Here is a 23,854-nt window from a genome sequence, read left to right as displayed (position 1 = left end):
GGGCGGCAGGCGCCTGAGGGACCTGTGGTATCATCCCTGTTCTCAATAGTACTGGATATAATCCAGCATGGTATCTAGGGGCACCACACGTTCTGCAGGTTTCAGTCCAATCTAGATTCTGATTCCCGCAGGTTCTGCATACCCATCCCTCCAGTCCCTGTACAGGGGCCGTGGGAGAGGCATGTGCCCTTGGAGGATTATTTGGTGGTGGACCTCCAGATTTAACCTTTTCAGTTTCCTCTTCAGGGTGTTTGTAGTACAACTTTCCCCTGAAAACTTGTGGCTTCCAACCTTCAGTTTCTATCTCTCTCGCTACCTTAATCCAGATGCTAACTACATCTTCACATGCATGATCCTTGATCCACCCATTGTGGGTGTGCTTGAACCTTTCCCAAACCTCTAAATGCTTCATACCTGCTTTTTTTCAACTTTCTTTAACCCATCTTTGCCACCTCTCTTTTCTACCAGTTGTTTAGCTGTCTCGTAAGCTTTGGGAACGCTGTTCTGGTTAACCATTGCCTATTCCTGAATCTGTGCTTACTATGGGGAACCTAGAAGTCTATTTTCTCCACAAAAGCTTCCCCACCCTATCCTCAGGTGTACTTTTGTGCTACATTAAAGCCAACGCCTCTCTGAGCTTCTGGCCCCTTCCCCTAGCTTTCTGCCAGATTCTACACACACAATAAACAATGACAAATACGTAGATAGTTACTCCCAGAACAATCCCAGGCAATTCACAGCTAAAATCCTGGTTTAAATCCATCCATCACTCATGCGTTCGTCTGCTAGCCCTTTACCAGGGTCGCAGATCCTTAAACATAAACTAGGCACGACTGTGAAGTTACCTTATACTCTGCTAGACCCTCGAACAAGACAAATGCCAGACAGGGAAGTACAGACTACTTGTAAGAAAAAGCTCTTACCTCAGCGCTGATTTTCGTCTGTTTGTCCCGGTGTGGCACGTCCAGGGTCTCAGCAGGAAGGACTTAGTCATGACCCACGTATTGGGCGCAAAGTTTCTGTTAGGGCAAAAAACCCAATGCCGGATGGGCGGTGGACTCCAAATTAGAAGTTATGAGTACTCAGAGAAATTGATAACAGGCGCAGTGCTGTGTATCAAGTGTTCCAACTTTATTGAAGGTAAGCAGAGATTATATACCGTTTTTCTGGATCATTTCCAAAGTGGGAGACATAATTAAGCATTTACATCCTAACTCATTAAATCACAATCTGAAATAAGCATTTCTTGGCTATATGCCTGAAGCGTCTGCTTAATCTTAAATGTGGGTGTTCGTCATGGACTCGTCCTGCTAATAATTGTACAAATTCCTCAAAGGGACAAAGTTGGAGGGGCTAGGCGTGACCTTGAAGTCACAGTAATCTTACACAGAGAAATTCACAGTTTATATCATAGATTCTACACACAAAGGTTAAAGGTTTATAACATAAAATGGCTGTACAAGGCACAACATGGAGTCTCAACCTTCACAAGTGTGCAAGCACAGCCACTGCTGCTGGATTGCAGGGTGGTCGTAACCATGGAAAAAGAAGTGTATAATGTGATAGAAAAATGAGGACGCAAAATGGACAATTACAATACATTAGTAAGTGCCTTGTATTAACTTTCTCTACATAATAAATGCTACTTGCTAAAGTTGGACAACCCCTTTAAGGTTTTACACAAATTGCAGTAAAACCACTTTTTAATAGAGGCAGGCCAGGCAACTCACTATGTTGCTAGCCTAACAGGAATCTGCCTAGGATGCCCGTTGGCAATTATGATTGTGGTTATGCTGTGAGAACTGTATTATGGGTCTGTATAACATCTGAAATATGGCCATGTGTATGAGATAGTAGGTGGACTTCTCTGGTGGTCATTTCCATACATTCATTTTTAAATTGGTGAATGTCCTTGTATTGGTAAGCAAAGTCAATTGTGCTTTCTAACACCCGTGCATACTGACCAGGATACCCTTTTGGCATATATTTAGTCCATAGGCTATGCCAGGGATCAGCAACCTCCTCCAGCGCTCCAGCTGTGGTGAAACTACGACTCCCAGCATGCTTGGCTGTTCTCAGAATTTCTATAGAAGTGAATGGGGCAAGCTGGGTGTTGTAGTCTCACAACTGCTGGAGGTTGCCGACCCCTGGACTAGGCATATGTGTGGTGTATATTTGATGTGATCCTAGCCTTATGTTGTTCCAGTTCACAAGTAAAACAACTACTGGACCACATAAAAATATTTTATTTTGCTCACAGATATTTTTTAGTGTTATTGTAAAATAAGAAACTGATGGATTTGGGGAGAATTTGTTACGCCCAATATGGGTGAATAAAGACACAGTCCCAATAAATGGGTGAGGAAGGGGCACAGGGTTGGCACAATACACAATTAAGAATAGTAAGACGTTACTGATGTCCAAGTCATGGATAAAGCAAACACAAGGCAATAATCAGCTGTCACTGTGACACCTGGAAGAGAAAAGAAGATGGAAAATTATTCCTATATATAGAGATTTATTTCTTTTTTTTATGAAAAAAATGCTACAAATACAAAAAACAGGCCATATGACATCACAATATAATTGGCCTTGTTTGCCCACTGTGCCCCGTTCTTTCTTCGGAACCCTACAGCAGCGCTACATCCGTACATGAAATGCGCCACATGAGTACTGCCCAGAGTGCTTTGTACAGTGATAAAAAGAGGAGGCGCAATGATCCAAATTTATTATAACATTACATTGGCACGTTAGCTAATTTTCACATTTGAAGACGTAAGCCTCATTCACACGTCAGTGTTCCACGTACGTGTGCTGTCCCTGTGCTCCACGGACAGCACAAGTCCCCATTCATTTTAATGTGTGCATTCCATGTTTTTAGCACGGATGCATGCTCTATTTTGTCCGTGTTCATGGATCCATCACGCCCATTATAGTCTATGGGTCTGTGAACACGGATCATTAGGAAGAGATGCTTTGAAATCTTTTTTTTTTTAGCTGTGCAGGGTCAGTGAAACACGGATGGCACAGGGACAGCAAAAAATAGACACACGGATCCTTCACGGACAGCTTCACGGATGCATCACTGACCACCTTCTTTAATGGATTTGAGCACCGACACTGACGTGTGAATGAGGCTTTACATTGATTTAATTCTGAACAACCTGGGTTATTGCACAATGATAATTATTGGCAATTCTTTTTTATGGTTTTGTCTAATTTAGGGTACTTTCACACTTGCGGCAGGACGGATCCGACATGCTGTTCACCATGTCGGATCCGTCCTGCGGCTATTTCGCCGTCCCGCCGGACCGCCGCTCCGTCCCCATTGACTATAATGGGGACGGGGGCGGAGCTCCGGCGCAGCACGGCGGAATAGACGCAGGACGGATCCGACATGGTGAACAGCATGTTGGATCCGTCCTGCCGCAAGTGTGAAAGTAGCCTTAGGAAACCAGGTTATAAAAATCATTTTCATGTACCCTACCTGAAAGTAACAGGTCAGTTTTACTGCATAGGGAATGCCATAAAAACCCATAAAGCTGTTGCAGAATTTCATTCTTCTTTTTTTTTTTTCCAGTTACACCCCATTTGGATTTTTTTTCCAGCTCCCGACTACATTGTATGCAATTTTAAATGGTGCCATTAGAAAGTACAACTTGTCCCGCAAAAAAGAAACCCCCCATATGTCTAATTTGAACAGAAAAATAAAAAAGTTATGGCCCCAGAAAGGCAGTAGTGAAAAACAAAAAGCAAAGCAAAAAAACCTTCCGGGGCTGAAAGGGTTAATAGCTAAATATTTTACAATTATATTATAAAATGTTTTCTTCTTTTTTCATGTTTTATAAGTTTGGAGGATTTTGGAGATGTCATATAACCTTTATGCCCATAAGATACATAGTGACGGAGGGTACTGCACACGGCTGACTACTGACTACTTACTCTTGGATACAGGGGGAGTGGTTGCTGTGGTGGTTGAGCGGGTTGTCACTAGTACCGAGGTGTTAGTGCTTGCTCTCCTGCCCTCTAGTGCCTGCTTTAGGCTCTGCAGTTGTACGCTGTTCAGCAGCGCACGCTGGGATCCTGTAACCATTGCTCCATTCTCAGGGCCAAGGTTTGTGATGTGCTCAGGTGACAGCTCCTTAGGAAAGAAAATTATTAGCCTGTCTGTGTGTTTTTTTTAATTACTACACCTAGTAAGGGCTCATTCGCACGACTGTATGAACGAGTCCGCATCTGTTCCACAATTTTGCGTAACGGTTGCGGACCCATTCATTTCAATGGGGCCGCAAAAGATGTGGACAGTACACCGTGTGCTGTCCGCATCCGTAGTTCTGTTACGCGGCCCCACAAAAACAGATAGAGCATGTCCTATTCTTGTCAGCAATCGCGGACAAGAATATGCATTTCTATAATGGGCCGCCCATTCCGTTCTGCAATTTGCGGACCGCAAAACACGGCGCGCTCATGTGAATGTGCCCTTATACTGTATACACCATAAATCTCTTCAATTCTCTTAAAATTTTAAATTGTTATGAATTATGAGTTGTGTACATTTATATACGCTATATGGCCAAAAGTATGTGGACACCTGACCATCACACCTACATGCGCTTGTTGAATCTCCCATTCTAAAACCATAGGTGGTTATAGGGATTTGGGCCCTCTACTCTTCTGAGAAGGCTTTCCACAAGATTTTGGAACGTGTGAGAATTAGAGCTCATTCAGCCAAAAGAGCATTTGCGAGGTCAAGCAATTTTGGATGAGAAGGTCTGTCTCACAGACGATGTTCTAATATATCGCTAAGATGTTTAAAGGGGCTCTCTCACTTCAGTAAATGGTATTTGTCACGTAGAGAAATTTAATACGAGGCACTTACTAATGTATTGTGATTGTCCATATTGCCTACTTTTCTGGCTAGATTCATTTTTCCATCACATTATACACTGCTCGTTTCCATGGTTACGACCACCCTTCAAACCTGCGTCGGTGGCTGTGCTTGCACACTATAGGAAAAAGTGGCGGCCTATGTGTTCTCCTATAGTCCTGGCCACTAGAGAGGCTGGTGCTTTTTTCTAGTGTGCAAGCACGACCACTACTGATGGATTGCAGGGTGGTCGTAACCATGGAAACGAGCAGTGTATAATGTGATGTAAAAATGGATCAAGCCAGCAAAGGAAGCAATATGGACAATCACAATACTTTAGTAAGTGCCTTGTATTAACTCTCTACATGATAAATGCCACTTGCTAAAGTGAGACAACCCCTTTAAGGGGCTCACTTTGCTTTAGCATTAACTATATCCTTCACTGGAAATACCAGACCCAGAGGATGACCCCTCCTTCACCAAAGTTTACTTAGGCACTCACACAGCTGAGCAGGTTAAAGGGGTTCTGCCGTTCCCGACACCCGGAACCCCCGCCGATCAGCTGTTTGAGAAGGCAGCGGAGCTCCAGGAGTGCCGCGGCCTTCTCACTGTGTACCGCAGGGCCAGTGACGTCACGACTAGTATGAACTTGCCTGGGCACGGCTAAGCTCCATTCAAGTGAACAGAGCTTAGCCCCAGCCAGGCCATTGATACTAGTCTTGACGTCAGTGGGCCGGCGGTAAACAGTGAGAAGGCCGCTGCGCTGCTGGAGCGCCACTGCCTTCTCAAACAGCTGATCGGCGGGGGTCCCGGGTGTCGGACCCCCGCCGATCAGATGCTGATGATTGGCAGGGGTCCCGGGTGTCGGACCCCCGCCGATCAGATGCTGATGATCTATCCAGAGGATAGATCATCAGTTTAAACAAAGTGCAGAACCCCTTTAAATATAGGAATTGACTTGGTATAGATGGCATCTCATGACGGTGTTTAAGGGGGTTTTCTGAGATTATCATATTGATGGCCTATTTTCAAGATAAGCCATCAATACCTGATTGGTGAGGGTCTGACTTCCAGCACCCATGCCAATCTTCCTAGGCTGGTGACGTCATGTTCATCAGTCCATGGCCTAGGCGCAGCTCATTTAAGTGAATGGGCAGGGTCTGCAATACCAAGCACAGCCACTATACAATGGACAGTTGCAAGGAGGCAGCGGTGTCCACCGGACAACCATAGCCTCCCCAAACAACTGATCGGCGGGGGTATCCCACCAATCTGATACTGATGACCTATCCTAAGAATAGGTGATCAATATTAAAAATTCGGAAAACCTCTTAAGGGCTCATGCACAGGACCGTATGTATTTTGTTGTCCCAAAAAACGGATCCGCAAAAAAAAAAAAAAATGACGTCCGTGTGCATTCAGTTTTTTTCAGAACGCAACAGCTGGCCCCTAATAGAACAGCACTATCCTTGTCTGTAATGCGGACAATAAGGCCTCTTGCACACGACCGTATGGCTTTTTCAGTATTTTGCAGTCCGTTTTTAAACAGATCCGTTTTTCCGTTCTATTTTTCTGTTTGGTTTCCGTTTGTGATCAGTTTTTTGCGGATCGCAAATGGAAACGGAAGCATACAATAATGTTTAAACAGTAAGTACATAAAAAAATTGGGCTGGGAATAAAATTTTAAATAGATGGTTCCACAAAAACGAAAACGGATACGGAAGAAATTTTTGGGCGGAACCATTGACTTGAATGGAGCCACGGAATGAGATTTGCGGGCAAAAAATAGGACATATTCTATCTTTGAACGGAACGGAAATACGGAAACGAAATGCATACAAGTACCTTCCGTTGTTTTTGCGGACCCATAGAAATGAATGATTCCGCATACCGAAAAACGAAAAAATAGGACATGCCTAATAGGACATGTTCTATTTTTTTGCGGAATGGGAATACAGACATGCACACAGAGTAACTTCCGTTTTTTTTGCGGACCCATTGAAATGAATAGTTCCGCATACGGTCCGCAAAAAAATGGAACGGACATGGAAAGAAAATGCGGTAGTGTGAATGAGCCCTTAAAGTCACTGAGCTTTTCTGTACAACCCTGGCTACTACCAGTGTTTGTTCATGGCGTTTGCATGACTGTGTAATTGGTTTATACACACATTTGAAATGGTTGTGGCAAAAATGCGTGAACTCCGCAATTAAGAGGAGTGTCCACATACTTTCGGCTATATATATTTAATTTAATAAATGTACCGTAATTACCTTAAATATCTCCTCAGGTATAAGTTTAATGGCGGAAGGCTGAATATAGGACATAAGTCTTGGATCCAGAGCCTTGAAATCTTCTTTACTGAAACCAGCTTAAAAAAAAAGACCACGTATCAAGAATATTGGTCAGTACATACTGTTACCAGTGCAACCTCAATTGGTTCAGAGAGTTAAAGGGATTGTCTAGAAAGGGTTAAATAAAAACTAAAATAAAAAGCAATACTTACCTCACTGATCCCACTACCGGTATAATTTCAACCCACTTACCGTGTTCCCCTCTGGTCTCCTCTTCCTGATCCAGTCTTGACACAGAGGGAATGCCCACCCGAGCAATTACTGGCTGAGGCGGGTCACTGCTGCTGCCAATGACTGGCTGAGCGGAAAAGCAGTGGAACGATGAGATCAGTAATGTTTTGCTTTGTTTTATTTATTTATTAATTTTTTTGCCCCTTATCTAAAACTTTTTAGCCCACTGGACAACTGTAATGTACGGGGACTGTAATTCCCGTCACTACAAAAGTGTCACTTGGTGTGCTGTCGTCCCTCCTTAATTATGGGGAAGTTGGTATATGTCATCTTTATAAATTGTCATGTAATGTAATGCTATGTATTTCCCTGTTACTGTGAAACTTGCATGTACAGGCCTGCTAGGGGTGTCATTCCAGCTCTTAGTCACTAGAGGGAGCTAGGGAGCCCTAGTTTATATAAGGCCCAGACAGGGAAAGGAAGGGCAGTTGAGTCTAAAGTTGAGTCTAAAGTTGAGTCTAAAGTTGAGTCTAAAGTTGAGTCTAAAGTTGAGTCTAGAGTTGTGGTTGGAGACTAGACCATGTCAGAGACAAGTCCAGGCCTGAAGCCTGCGGTCCAGGAGAGGGTTTTGCAGTCCCTGTAACCGGGTTCCAGATTCAAGGAGAAGGTTCCCCTCCTGAATTCCCATATGCCGAAACAGGAATACCTCAGTTAAAGAGCCTGAGGAAGCTGAGAGGGAGACAGAGGCAAAGCGCAGAAAAGCAAGAGGTACTCAAGATAACAGAGGAGGTACTTTATAAAGAGAGAACCAAGGATATACGCCAGAGTTAAGGTATTGGGCCTTGGAGAAGATTTTCTATGTCCCAGGATCAGTCAGGAATAGAGTGCAAGCTCCTGTACTGCAAGTCCTGTGTTTCACACTCTGAAGTCACCTTGCTTAATCTGTATTGCCTGCATCGACCGTATTGAAAAATCAACTGTATGCAAAGGAACTGTGCTTCCGTTAATGTCTCTATATGGAAACTACTAAAGTTGGAGTTTGGTTTTAACATCACGTGGTTCCTCAGTTATTCCTGCTATCAGCAAACGGCGTGCCACCGTTTAATTGGCACTGGCGTCACGAACATTTTCCTACCATCACCTGCCTATGCAGAGAGTCAGCCGTCTCAGGTTAGTGTCTATTGCACTACTACACCCAGGAACACATTTCTACACACAACTTGAGTACGCTGCACCTCTCTTTTGGCGTCACGAACAGGATACGCACGCTTTCTAGTGCAAGAAGTGTGAACTTTGTGCCTTATACAGTTGCCCTGTGACCAAAGTGACAAATTGCCTGTTTATTTAAAATGGACTTTGTGGACTGAAAATCATACCAAAAGTGTTCCTAAAACCTCTAAAAAGCGCGGTGCAGTGTTGCGCTATCAAGAGGAAAGAAATCGCCACACCGGAGTGTGGTTTTATGGACTTTTTATCATCCTGCTTGCTGTCAGTGAATAGACAGCGTTTCTTGCTAAAGATGGCCGCTGAGGCTACTGAAATAACTGCTGCGTCATCTTCATCCCGAAAAGGCGGGAAAAATTGGCGCCTTTCTGAGGAAATAGCGGGAAGGAGTTCAAGGTCAGGCGCCACTGCTTATCTGGACATTTGCATGTCTGCCAGCATGAACACCGCCTTCCATATACTGGAATACCTGGGGGGCGGCCTCCCAGTGCAATGGGAGGAGCTGGCTGATTTAATTGACGCGACCCTATCGCTCTCCGGAGAAGGATCGAGCATGTTGGAAAGTGAACAGAGCGTTGCTGCAACGTCCACACCTGAGATTTCAAAAATGAGTGCTATTGGTGTAGAGCCAGAGGAGGCTCCACCGGCCTACTCTCCGGGACCGGAGAAACCCGCCTGCCCGCCACGGGAGAAAGAACCAGAGCCCTGCTATGGCTCTTGGAGAGACTTCTTTCAACCCTCTTTCAAGTGGTCGTCACTTATGGCAGAAATCCGGGAGGCCGCTATAAAGCGGAATACAAAGACCAAGATCTATTATGAAGAGTTGACCAAGACAATCCATGAAAGACACACCAACACCCAACCCCGCCTGGAAAGGAGAAAGGGAGTGGTGGTGTCCTTTGACAAAACCCGTGGCTACGGGTTCATACAAGATTACCTGACTGGCAGAGACTTATATGTTAATAGAAGGTCTGTCAAGAGAGACTACCTCCCTTCCTATCAGCACAGCCTCCGCGAGGGAGAGGAAGTGGAGTTCACCCCTGCCGAGAGCCTGAGAGGCCCTTATGCCACTGCCGTGACCTGTCCCAAGCGAGAACCTGAAGACTGGGAGGCAGAAGAAGAAGACTACTCTGGCTGCGAGCGGGAACCGGAACGCTCTCCAGAGCCGGCCCATCACGCCTTCCAGGAGCGGAGCTCCTTTATTGGGCCTAACGTCTTCTGGCAGCCAACCGTGTTGGAAAAATGGGTGAGCCCTTACCCTTCCCCCGAGCTGCCTCGTCGGGAGAAGACCATGCAAGAGATGGAAAATCTAAAGGGACTTCGAAATACCTTTGAGAACATCCGGAGGGGTCGGAGACCCGATGCATCACCAGAACCTGCAGAGGCCGAGTCCGTGCCATCGGTGACAGTACCTGCGCCGGCGGCGCCAACAGATGACCGCTACTCTGACACGGAGAGCATCGGTGAGCAGATTGTCCGGCTGGAGGAGAAGTTGCGGGAGCTGCGCAAGATCGCGACCGCCAGGATCCAGACGCCGCCGAAGAAGGACGAGGTAAGGGTGCCTGTCACCACCCGTAGACTACCTTCTGCTGCCACCGCTCCGCTAGTGCCCCAAAGAAGACCCCCTGTTGCTGTGAATTGCTGCACAGAGCCCACCGGACCGCTTGCGGCGGCGGTATCCACTCCACTTCATCCCACAATTATCATGCCGGGACCGGTACGGTCCACCCAAGGGTTTACCCCTAGGCCCATGGGGCCAATACCTATTAGGGGTCCCTTCACGTTGCAGCTTCCCCCTAACACTGTTATGTGGGCACATCCTCCTGTAGAGGACTACTACAGGCCGTACTTGCCAGCAGAGCCGGGTAATGATGACATACCCTTGTGAATCAGCCTGCTAGGCCTTTGATTTATTGCACCAACGAAAAATGCTGTTAACCCTTCCAGGACAGGAGTCCTATGTTCCCTGGTCGTTTGTTGCTGCTGCCAGTTTATCCACAGCTCAGTGGTGGGTGTTGACCACTGAAGTATTAAAGTCAACAAAGCCAAGTTTGTTTCCAGGACCTCCTGCCTGCTTTTGCTATCCCACGCCAAGTTGTGCCTGTTCCTGAGTTGCACCTTTTACCCTTAACCCCCTTTTCAGGTTGATCAGGGGTATTACAGCACTTGTCTTTGCTGTTATTTTATTGTGCAACTTGATACTAAGGAACCGTGCCCGGAGACAGACTCAAAAGAACCTGAGCCTCTGAGATTTTTGCTCTTTTAAAAGGAAATGTGCCCAGAGATGGACTCCACCGCACGAGAGCCTCTGTGATTTATTAGGAAAATAACCTGGGTACGGACTCATGTTTGTTCTTTGAGCCTCCAAGAACTTTTATACTGTTTTATCTATTTTGCTGTTCTATTATGGACTTATTCATTGTCATGGACTATCCTGGTTATAATGTTACGCTGTGCCAGGTCAGCGCCCCAGTTCCATTCACTATCCTGAGGAGAAGAGAACGACGCCCCTTGTCACCACCCTTCACCTTTGCCAATTGGACCTGATATGAATGTAAATGCAGATGAATTACATGTATGTATGCCTGCATGTCTCTATTTTCTGTTTCAGGTAGAGATTCCAGTTGGGCGAGCCCTGATGGAGTACGAGGTCGTACTCAGCTTAAAGCAGTGGGGTATGTAGTGTACGGGGACTGTAATGCCCGTCACTACAAAAGTGTCACTTGGTGTGCTGTCGTCCCTCCTTAATTATGGGGAAGTTGGTATATGTCATCTTTATAAATTGTCATGTAATGTAATGCTATGTATTTCCCTGTTACTGTGAAACTTGCATGTACAGGCCTGCTAGGGGTGTCATTCCAGCTCTTAGTCACTAGAGGGAGCTAGGGAGCCCTAGTTTATATAAGGCCCAGACAGGGAAAGGAAGGGCAGTTGAGTCTAAAGTTGAGTCTAAAGTTGAGTCTAAAGTTGAGTCTAGAGTTGTGGTTGGAGACTAGACCATGTCAGAGACAAGTCCAGGCCTGAAGCCTGCGGTCCAGGAGAGGGTTTTGCAGTCCCTGTAACCGGGTTCCAGATTCAAGGAGAAGGTTCCCCTCCTGAATTCCCATATGCCGAAACAGGAATACCTCAGTTAAAGAGCCTGAGGAAGCTGAGAGGGAGACAGAGGCAAAGCGCAGAAAAGCAAGAGGTACTCAAGATAACAGAGGAGGTACTTTATAAAGAGAGAACCAAGGATATACGCCAGAGTTAAGGTATTGGGCCTTGGAGAAGATTTTCTATGTCCCAGGATCAGTCAGGAATAGAGTGCAAGCTCCTGTACTGCAAGTCCTGTGTTTCACACTCTGAAGTCACCTTGCTTAATCTGTATTGCCTGCATCGACCGTATTGAAAAATCAACTGTATGCAAAGGAACTGTGCTTCCGTTAATGTCTCTATATGGAAACTACTAAAGTTGGAGTTTGGTTTTAACATCACGTGGTTCCTCAGTTATTCCTGCTATCAGCAAACGGCGTGCCACCGTTTAATTGGCACTGGCGTCACGAACATTTTCCTACCATCACCTGCCTATGCAGAGAGTCAGCCGTCTCAGGTTAGTGTCTATTGCACTACTACACCCAGGAACACATTTCTACACACAACTTGAGTACGCTGCACCTCTCTTTTGGCGTCACGAACAGGATACGCACGCTTTCTAGTGCAAGAAGTGTGAACTTTGTGCCTTATACAGTTGCCCTGTGACCAAAGTGACAAATTGCCTGTTTATTTAAAATGGACTTTGTGGACTGAAAATCATACCAAAAGTGTTCCTAAAACCTCTAAAAAGCGCGGTGCAGTGTTGCGCTATCAAGAGGAAAGAAATCGCCACACCGGAGTGTGGTTTTATGGACTTTTTATCATCCTGCTTGCTGTCAGTGAATAGACAGCGTTTCTTGCTAAAGATGGCCGCTGAGGCTACTGAAATAACTGCTGCGTCATCTTCATCCCGAAAAGGCGGGAAAAATTGGCGCCTTTCTGAGGAAATAGCGGGAAGGAGTTCAAGGTCAGGCGCCACTGCTTATCTGGACATTTGCATGTCTGCCAGCATGAACACCGCCTTCCATATACTGGAATACCTGGGGGGCGGCCTCCCAGTGCAATGGGAGGAGCTGGCTGATTTAATTGACGCGACCCTATCGCTCTCCGGAGAAGGATCGAGCATGTTGGAAAGTGAACAGAGCGTTGCTGCAACGTCCACACCTGAGATTTCAAAAATGAGTGCTATTGGTGTAGAGCCAGAGGAGGCTCCACCGGCCTACTCTCCGGGACCGGAGAAACCCGCCTGCCCGCCACGGGAGAAAGAACCAGAGCCCTGCTATGGCTCTTGGAGAGACTTCTTTCAACCCTCTTTCAAGTGGTCGTCACTTATGGCAGAGATCCGGGAGGCCGCTATAAAGCGGAATACAAAGACCAAGATCTATTATGAAGAGTTGACCAAGACAATCCATGAAAGACACACCAACACCCAACCCCGCCTGGAAAGGAGAAAGGGAGTGGTGGTGTCCTTTGACAAAACCCGTGGCTACGGGTTCATACAAGATTACCTGACTGGCAGAAAGTTATATGTTAATAGAAGGTCTGTCAAGAGAGACTACCTCCCTTCCTATCAGCACAGCCTCCGCGAGGGAGAGGAAGTGGAGTTCACCCCTGCCGAGAGCCTGAGAGGCCCTTATGCCACTGCCGTGACCTGTCCCAAGCGAGAACCTGAAGACTGGGAGGCAGAAGAAGAAGACTACTCTGGCTGCGAGCGGGAACCGGAACGCTCTCCAGAGCCGGCCCATCACGCCTTCCAGGAGCGGAGCTCCTTCATTGGGCCTAACGTCTTCTGGCAGCCAACCGTGTTGGAAAAATGGGTGAGCCCTTACCCTTCCCCCGAGCTGCCTCGTCGGGAGAAGACCATGCAAGAGATGGAAAATCTAAAGGGACTTCGAAATACCTTTGAGAACATCCGGAGGGGTCGGAGACCCGATGCATCACCAGAACCTGCAGAGGCCGAGTCCGTGCCATCGGTGACAGTACCTGCGCCGGCAGCGCCAACAGATGACCGCGACTCTGACACGGAGAGCATCGGTGAGCAGATTGTCCGGCTGGAGGAGAAGTTGCGGGAGCTGCGCAAGATCGCGACCGCCAGGATCCAGACGCCGCCGAAGAAGGACGAGGTAAGGGTGCCTGTCACCACCCGTAGACTACCTTCTGCTGCCACCGCTCCGCTAGTGCCCCAAAGAAGACCCCCTGTTGCTGTGAATTGCTGCACAGAGCCCACCGGACCGCTTGCGGCGGCGGTATCCACTCCACTTCATCCCACAATTATCATGCCGGGACCGGTACGGTCCACCCAAGGGTTTACCCCTAGGCCCATGGGGCCAATACCTATTAGGGGTCCCTTCACGTTGCAGCTTCCCCCTAACACTGTTATGTGGGCACATTCTCCTGTAGAGGACTACTACAGGCCGTACTTGCCAGCAGAGCCGGGTAATGATGACATACCCTTGTGAATCAGCCTGCTAGGCCTTTGATTTATTGCACCAACGAAAAATGCTGTTAACCCTTCCAGGACAGGAGTCCTATGTTCCCTGGTCGTTTGTTGCTGCTGCCAGTTTATCCACAGCTCAGTGGTGGGTGTTGACCACTGAAGTATTAAAGTCAACAAAGCCAAGTTTGTTTCCAGGACCTCCTGCCTGCTTTTGCTATCCCACGCCAAGTTGTGCCTGTTCCTGAGTTGCACCTTTTACCCTTAACCCCCTTTTCAGGTTGATCAGGGGTATTACAGCACTTGTCTTTGCTGTTATTTTATTGTGCAACTTGATACTAAGGAACCGTGCCCGGAGACAGACTCAAAAGAACCTGAGCCTCTGAGATTTTTGCTCTTTTAAAAGGAAATGTGCCCAGAGATGGACTCCACCGCACGAGAGCCTCTGTGATTTATTAGGAAAATAACCTGGGTACGGACTCATGTTTGTTCTTTGAGCCTCCAAGAACTTTTATACTGTTTTATCTATTTTGCTGTTCTATTATGGACTTATTCATTGTCATGGACTATCCTGGTTATAATGTTACGCTGTGCCAGGTCAGCGCCCCAGTTCCATTCACTATCCTGAGGAGAAGAGAACGACGCCCCTTGTCACCACCCTTCACCTTTGCCAATTGGACCTGATATGAATGTAAATGCAGATGAATTACATGTATGTATGCCTGCATGTCTCTATTTTCTGTTTCAGGTAGAGATTCCAGTTGGGCGAGCCCTGATGGAGTACGAGGTCGTACTCAGCTTAAAGCAGTGGGGTATGTAGTGTACGGGGACTGTAATGCCCGTCACTACAAAAGTGTCACTTGGTGTGCTGTCGTCCCTCCTTAATTATGGGGAAGTTGGTATATGTCATCTTTATAATCATGTAATGTAATGCTATGTATTTCCCTGTTACTGTGAAACTTGCATGTACAGGCCTGCTAGGGGTGTCATTCCAGCTCTTAGTCACTAGAGGGAGCTAGGGAGCCCTAGTTTATATAAGGCCCAGACAGGGAAAGGAAGGGCAGTTGAGTCTAAAGTTGAGTCTAAAGTTGAGTCTAAAGTTGAGTCTAGAGTTGTGGTTGGAGACTAGACCATGTCAGAGACAAGTCCAGGCCTGAAGCCTGCGGTCCAGGAGAGGGTTTTGCAGTCCCTGTAACCGGGTTCCAGATTCAAGGAGAAGGTTCCCCTCCTGAATTCCCATATGCCGAAACAGGAATACCTCAGTTAAAGAGCCTGAGGAAGCTGAGAGGGAGACAGAGGCAAAGCGCAGAAAAGCAAGAGGTACTCAAGATAACAGAGGAGGTACTTTATAAAGAGAGAACCAAGGATATACGCCAGAGTTAAGGTATTGGGCCTTGGAGAAGATTTTCTATGTCCCAGGATCAGTCAGGAATAGAGTGCAAGCTCCTGTACTGCAAGTCCTGTGTTTCACACTCTGAAGTCACCTTGCCTAATCTGTATTGCCTGCATCGACCGTATTGAAAAATCAACTGTATGCAAAGGAACTGTGCTTCCGTTAATGTCTCTATATGGAAACTACTAAAGTTGGAGTTTGGTTTTAACATCACGTGGTTCCTCAGTTATTCCTGCTATCAGCAAACGGCGTGCCACCGTTTAATTGGCACTGGCGTCACGAACATTTTCCTACCATCACCTGCCTATGCAGAGAGTCAGCCGTCTCAGGTTAGTGTCTATTGCACTACTACACCCAGGAACACATTTCTACACACAACTTGAGTACGCTGCACAACTCTTATAAAGGGGTCGTGCCATGAAGACAACTTATCTCCTTATCACAGCATCGAAGTGTCTGATTGGCAGAGGTCCAAATACTGGGGCTCCCACTTATCACGAGAAGAGGGACCCATGCTCCATGTTTTTGAATGGAGCGGCAGACAAGCATTCATGTCTGCCGCTCCATTTAACCCTATGGGACTGCTGGAGATAGCTGAGTACAAGTGCTCGGCCATGTCTGGTAGCCCCATAGAACTGAATGCACTGGCAGTGCACATTTGTGACCACCACTCCATTCACACGAGGAAGAATGGGCTGCGGGGCACCAGTGGTTTGAGCCCTGCTGATCAGACACTTATGCCCTATCCTGTGGATAAGAGATAAATTGTCCTGATGGGACAACTTCTTTAAATATCTTCAATCCAGCAGTATAGGGGTTTCTGGACTACTGGACAGTCATAAAAAAGTATGCTGTGCATCAGGGATGCCCAACCTGCGGCCCTCCAGCTGTTTCAAATCTACAACTCCCAGCATGCCAGGACAGCCTACAGCTATTAGGGCACGATGGGAGTATTCGTTTTGCAATACCTGGAAGGCTACAGGTTGCTCATCCCTACTGTCATAATTTACTTCTACAGATAGATCTTAAACGCTACACAAGATATGTCACCATTTATAATAAGTTGGCATCTCAGCTCCATCTTTTGGTTCTGGAATTTGGGGAATTACATATTATCATGACGTTCTGTGTTGGACACATCTGCCGGAACATCCAAATTTTAGGATTATTGGCAGCTGGATTAATGGAATTTCTCCGTATACCAATTTTTAAGAAAGCCTAGAAGAGTGTAATGTCATCTACCTTGGGTTTACCTGTTATGTAGCCAACATCATTCAAAATGAAATGGCTCCACTTTTCAGTTTTTCCCAAAATTTTCTCAGTCTTATTTTTAAAAGCTTGCAGGATTCTTGGACTACAAGGGAAAGATCCAATTCTGGAAATAATAGAGCTTGAAAAAAAAAAAAGAAAAGATCACAAAGCAGTTTACAACATGACTTAACATGTTAAAGGAGTTGCTCCCCGAAGACAACATCTATCCATATGCTCTTTTAGAGCATATGGACATCATGGAAAGGATCCCTTGCCTTAGAATCCCTTCAATGAGCCAGAAAGGAGAGATGCCATATACAAGCAACTTCCGTTCTGATGTAATCAGAGCAGCCCATGTATTACAAAGATGGCCGTTCTGAAAGGGGTTGACTCTGATGAGACAGGACCTCTGAAGTTTATTCCATTTATACAGTGAAAACAGGAAGCTATGAAGGTCATACATATGTAGTGTCCCACATATTTGTGTATGGTCCACTCCAAATTGTTATATATAGTATGATGTCATTTTGAACTATTCCTTTGTCTATGCTGCTGAATCCATATTACAGGCTGGTAACATGCATTACATACTTTCACCACTAGAGATCACACCATCACACCATTTATATAGTGCAGCCACAGGAACTTAGAGGGAGATTAGGAGTTGGGAGTTAGGAGAAAGGAGAGGAGACAGTCCTGTCTTTGTTCTCCCTGGCCTAGCCCGGGGAACCAATTTACCTCAACCTTTGAGTCCAAGATTAGGACTATCTGATCCTACACTGTAGATTACCCTTTCGGGGTATAAAGTGAATTATCACTTTGAGGACCGCAACCTTTTAAAATAATGAAGCAGAGAGTTTGTCTGCCTTGAGGGAGATCGCCCTTGGGTTGCTGGATTACTGAACTATAGACTATTGGCAAAGGAAGATAACTGCCATTTATCAGGTTTTAGTCACCTTTGCATTAGGTGGAGAGTTTCTAAGCTACAGGCTGCCCACCGTAACCAAGGAAAGAAAGGCCATCTGTCGGAATACTTACTTACAGAGGATCTAAACTACTAATGAAAGGCTGAGTAACAAAAGCAAGATCAGGAACCAAGTACAAGTAAGAACATCACCTCTACTAAAGTGAGCTGGAGCTAACCGCTGCACTTCACCTCAAGGAGCCTGCTAATTTGGATTTGCAGCTTTATCTATTTTTGCCATCTGTATGCAAGACAAAGTGATGATATTGGATGCCTTACTACATCTGACAAGTAAAGTTCCTGTTTGGTTTAACTACTGCCTTATTCCTCATTCTTCTGCTCCATCTCTTAATTGCACCTTACGGTGCTAGCATCACGCACACAGGGGCCCAGCCGCCAAAGCACCCTTAGCATCCACATTGCCATCAAGGGTACCTCAACTTCCATCTGGCGGGTGTTCCCTGCAACCGAGAGTGCCCCGGAGGATTTAGTGCTGTCTTCCCATCCACTGCACGCCAGCCTCAGGAGACAACTGAACTGTGAGTACTACGATCCTCGGCACCTCATCACTAGTACACTCACCACACATCACCCATAGGGTGCCCGGTGCGTTGCACATAGGTAGACATTTAGCCGCTTTGTTCATGGCCATCTGAATGGTTAGGAAACAAGCAAGGAGATACTTGATCAAACCAAGCCTAACCCTCTACTCGACTCAAAAATAATCAGACTGAAGAGATTTTGGACGTATCATGACGAGAGAGACAGCTAAAAAAATATGGCTGAAAGTATTGAGTGAAAAGTGAACATACTACTGAAAAGCCTGAAGATTTTTCTGGAAAAGAAAATTATGGCAGGAGTCTGGTTATAATGGGTGAAGAAACAGTTGTCGCACCTGGGCCTTGGTGCCTGAGACTTGGCCCCCGACCAATATAATATTAATTGTCTATCTTAAGGATAGGCCATCAATTTTGTAGATGCCTTTGAACACGCATGCTGAATAGAATGATAAATGAGAATATACAGATCAGTCAAATTATACAAATTTCAAGAATTCTGTATGTACATGGAAAGACCATAGTATGATCTTCAATTTATAATAATTCAGGAACACATACCGAAACTCCAAAGTGTTGATGTCATCTATCTGCTTGACATCAGCAGCACATACACTGTTTCCCAACCCGGCTAGTTCAAAGCTCTTCAAATCTTTTATTGATTTTCCAGAATCGTTTAGGAAACTATGAAGTATGGCCTTTAACTGTGAAGAAGCAGGAAAATCAGCTGTGTTTATCTAGATAGATTTAAAGTAAAGCATTGTGATTTTAAAGAATTAGACATTTACAATAGTTCCTCTGATACAAGGCAATAGAATAGCCCACAAAACCTGTGCACTGGACCTGAGAGGTGGATAAAGGGAGGTGGAAACAGATGGTCCTGGTCAGTATTTCTAATTTTACATTCCAAGCATTCAAAATATTCCCTATATTCACTGTTTTTTCTTTTATCAGGGGTAGTGTGAATATACACATTTTTTCTGCCAGGTTCTGCTCCTGCAAGTGCCCAGGAATTGACGCTTCACTGTAAAGTGCTCCCTGCTTTGAGCTGTTTCACAGCTCATCCTCTCTGCTCTGAGTGACCGCTGTAGCATCCAACCAGGAGGCCGTTACCGTTGTAATCCAGAGCAATGGGGATGGGCTGTGAAGCAGTTCAATACAGGGAGGACTTCATGATGAAACTCCACTTTCAGGACACTTGCAGGAGCGGAACCTAGCAGAATAAAAGTTCATTTCACTCTACTCTAAATGTCTGCAAAAGGTATGTTTGTCCTGATCTCCCTAGCCTCTACTTCATGGGCAAAAACTGCAAATAGACTGTTTAATAAAAAAAAAATTGGAAATGAAAAACATAAAAGTGATATATAGTGTGTATCAAGTCCTAGGTTGCATGCTCATAGTGAACCCAAGAAATACAAAATCTGTGCCTATACCATAGTGTATTCTGTACCTGCCACCTTGCAACCTAATGGTTTATATACTGCCACATGCTCTTATTGAATCAACTTGTATGTATCATAACCAATCCATAGTGAAATGCTGATGTATACACTGATATAGCAATTTATTAGCTGCATCTAAAAGCAGGTTATATCCTAGGGAATAAATGGCGACCTGCAGGAAAATACGGAATACTTAGAAAACTCATGACTACCAGTACAGACAATGTCGGACTGGAGTTCCTTGGACCCACCGGAGGAAATTATTCTCGAGGCAGGTTTTGATTCAAAGAAATAGACCCTAAGCTCAAGTTATTGTCTCCAAAGGCAGCTCCAAATATTTTTTGTCTGGACCCTTGGGGCCTACTGTGGTATCAGAGCCTTGCCCCACCTGAGGATCCTCTGGTACTCTGGTGGGCCAGTCCAATGCTGAGTGCAGAAAATATGTAATAACTTTCCAACTATGTAAATGTCTACTACTTAATAACTACAGCCCACTCTTCAAAATATTTTTTTTTTTAAGCGCCCATAGCTATAAAACAGCACAAAAACCCTACACAGCACTCACCTGAGGAGAAGTCCATTCTGTCTGCTGGGTAAGGGCAGACACCATATCTATACAATCTAGGTATAGGTCATTCAACTCACGGACACTCAGCGTGGTGGCTATACGTCCCAATGCTGTAATGTGATAACTGTTCCATTCTGACAATGGGCCCCAAACCTTTTGAAGTAAGATTTGAACATATTCAAAAGTGCAGAACAGTGGCACCCCTTATCGCCCCAAGCGTTACCCACACAAAGCATCATACTATACCATTTTTGCCTTTTCTTTCAAAATATATAACTGAGATTGATTGAAACGTCTTAGAACACAAAGGACTTGAATACATTTGGCAAAGGTGTCTAGTGTCATGCACTGCAGCTCCTCCGAAGTCCAGAATGCATTGGCTTCACCCAGTATCATCACTGTTCCAGCAGATGGCGCTCTAATGCCTATACACTCTATATATAAAACATCAACATGTTGGATCGCATGAGTGTTACTTAGGTAGTCACTGGCAGATCATATAATGTATCAATGGACACTCCTGGATATATGGTGGTAATTAACAGTATAGGCTACAGTCCTGGCAAAAGTGGAATTTTTCTTAAAGCCATACAACACCAAATTTTTCCGACTTATCAGTGGGAATCATATAGGTAAGGGGACACACCTCCATGATAAAGGTGCACATACACAGTAGATGAACGTCAGCTGAACCCACCAATTTCTTCAGGACTGAATATCGAATGTGCGCCCTGCCTCTCCCCTGACAGTAGATGTTGGAGGAAGAAGGATCAAGTGTGACCAACCATGATCAGCATGACCCACCTTGTGTTCTTATGGAGGTGTCTTCTAGAATCCACTTTATTCTCTATTCCCCATTGAGAACAGAGGTATGTGTATGGTCTGAGGTCAGGTCTGGTAGCAGAGAGTCACAATCCAGGAAACAGGCAGAAAGGCAGTACACAGGCAGACAACAGAACAGACACCTTTGCAGGATACTAGCATGCTAGAAAACCTAATGCTCAAGAACCCTCCCACAGGGGAAAGTGCCAGACATTGTCTGGTAAAAAATTAAGGTCTGTGTAGGGTCAGAGCAGGTCTGGTGGCTGAACCTGCAAGGAAGGAGACAGCGGGAGTTGGGTCCAGACCACTGGGAGAGGTGAGCAAAGCAGCAGCTGCTACGGCCACCACGGTGACATCAAGTTTGGCTGACAGCAATATGGCCTGAGGTCAGGTCTGGCAGTGGAGGGCCACAATCAGTAAACAGGCAGAGAGGCGGTACACAGGCAGACACCTTTGCAGGATACTAGTATGCTAGAAAACCTATTGCTCAAGAACCCTCCCACAGGGGAAAGTGCCTTAAGCACCCGAGGGTTGACAGACATTGGCTGGTGAAAATTAAGGTGCGTGTAAGGTCAAAGCAAGCCTGGCGACAGCGGGAGCTGGGTTCGGACCACTGGAAGAGGTGAGCAAAGCAGCAGCTGCCACGGGCCGCCGCTTTAACATTAAGTTTGGCCGACAGCTGTATGGCCTCATTAACAAACTGGTCAAGAAACAGAGAGGAACTCACCGATCACTGTTGGACTGCAAAGGGCCCTCTAGGCCTAAAAGAGTGACTCTACCTACACAATGATGCAGTTTGCAAAATGTTGACATTTGATGTAATCAGATGTCAATTGAAAAAAATATAAAAATAGCAAAAATTCTAAAAAAAAGGAGAAAAATTCACAAATTTTCTTTGTATAGAAAGTTGATTTTGATCTTGATTATTTTTTTATTAGGTCTTAATATAACAGGCTATTCAATACCTGAAAAGACATTTGTTTGGTGGCTGGCGAACAATGAGCCTATTGAATACTATAGAGAAGAGTTGGGAATGGCATCCTAATGACGCCTGCAGAATGTGACGAAGCAGCTTTACCTGCCGTCTGGTCAGGCTCAGATATGTTGGCACCACGTAAGTGAATGGCATGGAATAATCCTGATAGCATCTCATCGCTCTGGGGTATGGCGGCTTCTCCTGATACAATCTCTGAGACCAGCTTCTGGAACTGAACACAAGTTAGGAGAAAACTGTACACAGATGAAATGCTTTATACACATAAAGGAAACTTGCATTCATTTTCGTGACCGAGTCATGACATTTCAAAGGCTTCTCAAGTTTAATTTTGGAACATTTTGTCACCACCTCCCAAGTATGTGCCGAGAATCTGAGGAAACTGAGGAACGCAGAAAATGCAGAACACCTTCAGCAGCAAATTGCTGACCAATTAACATACTAAAAAGATCACTCTTCTCTAAATACTGTCATTCCCTCGCTGCTTAATTGGTTGCTTCATCTGCTCTTTTTAAAGAATAGTTGTGCAGATAATTTAAATGAGAGGGTAATGATATCCATCATATAAGAATATTGCTTCATAGGCAGACCTATCATAGCCGGGCGGTGTATGCCTCGTCATAAATGAGTCTGTGCACCTGAACGAAATTCTGACCCTCACCACGACCCCTTTTTTGGGAAGGCGGAGAGGCTGGCGGAATAACGGCAAAAGTTTTTGTGCAAATGCCGTTTGCAACTTTTTGCAACTTTTTCACACGCAGTTTGCAACTTTTTCATGCAACAAGTGGCATATTTTATTAATTAATTTGTCCCATACAGTTTAATTTTCTTACAACCACCCCTGTGTTCTAAAAAAAAAGACTGGAAGGTTGTCACAGCCCCACAATAACATGTTGTTTAAAGGTAATCTGTACTCAGCGACCTCCCTATCCAACAGTTTGCACAGACAAATAGCTGTGGTTCACCTGATTAAAACGCTGGCTATCTTTAGTTAATCCGAGGCTCCTTGCCCGAGTTATCACACTTTTTCGTAATATGCTAATTAGGCCTTTAGTGCAATGAGGGTGTCACCAGTGCTCTTGTTGCACCCAAGCTCCACTCATTTCTGTGGCCAGCCTCTCCCTGGCTCCTTTGATTGACAGGGCCAGGCAGTGGCACAGGAGTGAGGGAGGTGCTGACCACAGAAAGAAGGGGAGCTCAGTTGCTGTACACCTTCTATCCACTTTATAGTTTTGGGCGCTAGCACTTTCCCAAAACAGCTGATTAGAGGGGGTGCCAAGTGTCGGACCCTCACCTATCTGATATTGATGACCTGTCCTGAGCATAGGTCATCAATATTTAAGTCCCGGAAAACGTCTTTAACCACTTCAGCCCCCAGTGCTTAAACACCCTGAAAGACCAGGCCACTTTTTACACTTCTGACCTACACTACTTTCACCGTTTATTGCTCGGTCATGCAACTTACCACCCAAATGAATTTTACCTCCTTTTCTTCTCACTAATAGAGCTTTCATTTGGTGGTATTTCATTGCTGCTGACATTTTTACTTTTTTTGTTATTAATCGAAATTTAACGATTTTTTTTGCAAAAAAATGACATTTTTCACTTTCAGTTGTAAAATTTTGCAAAAAAAACGAGATCCATATAGAAATTTTGCTCTAAATTTATAGTTCTACATGTGTTTGATAAAAAAAAAATGTTTGGGTAAAAAAAAAATGGTTTGGGTAAAAGTTATAGCGTTTA

General features: G+C 45.3%; 1 protein-coding gene across 1 annotated transcript in view; it reads right to left on the bottom strand.

Moving 5' to 3' along the window:
- Positions 1-2,372: 2,372 nt before the first annotated feature.
- The window catches only part of OTOA (otoancorin), a 60,524-nt gene continuing 39,042 nt past the window's right edge, over positions 2,373-23,854 (bottom strand). The window contains exons 21-28 of the mRNA XM_040441435.1: positions 22,196-22,325; positions 20,542-20,729; positions 20,293-20,448; positions 18,847-18,989; positions 16,767-16,903; positions 7,139-7,236; positions 3,943-4,141; positions 2,373-2,473 (exon numbers count right to left, since the gene is read on the bottom strand). Coding sequence (XP_040297369.1) covers positions 2,394-2,473; positions 3,943-4,141; positions 7,139-7,236; positions 16,767-16,903; positions 18,847-18,989; positions 20,293-20,448; positions 20,542-20,729; positions 22,196-22,325 — 1,131 coding nt within the window. The 3' untranslated portion in view covers positions 2,373-2,393. The remainder of the gene's footprint in view (positions 2,474-3,942; positions 4,142-7,138; positions 7,237-16,766; positions 16,904-18,846; positions 18,990-20,292; positions 20,449-20,541; positions 20,730-22,195; positions 22,326-23,854) is intronic.

Source organism: Bufo bufo, chromosome 7 (assembly GCF_905171765.1).
Source record: "Bufo bufo chromosome 7, aBufBuf1.1, whole genome shotgun sequence".
NCBI classification, from domain to species: domain Eukaryota; kingdom Metazoa; phylum Chordata; class Amphibia; order Anura; family Bufonidae; genus Bufo; species Bufo bufo.
Note: the sequence above shows the minus strand (reverse complement) of the source record. Positions and strands in the feature narration are given on the sequence as shown.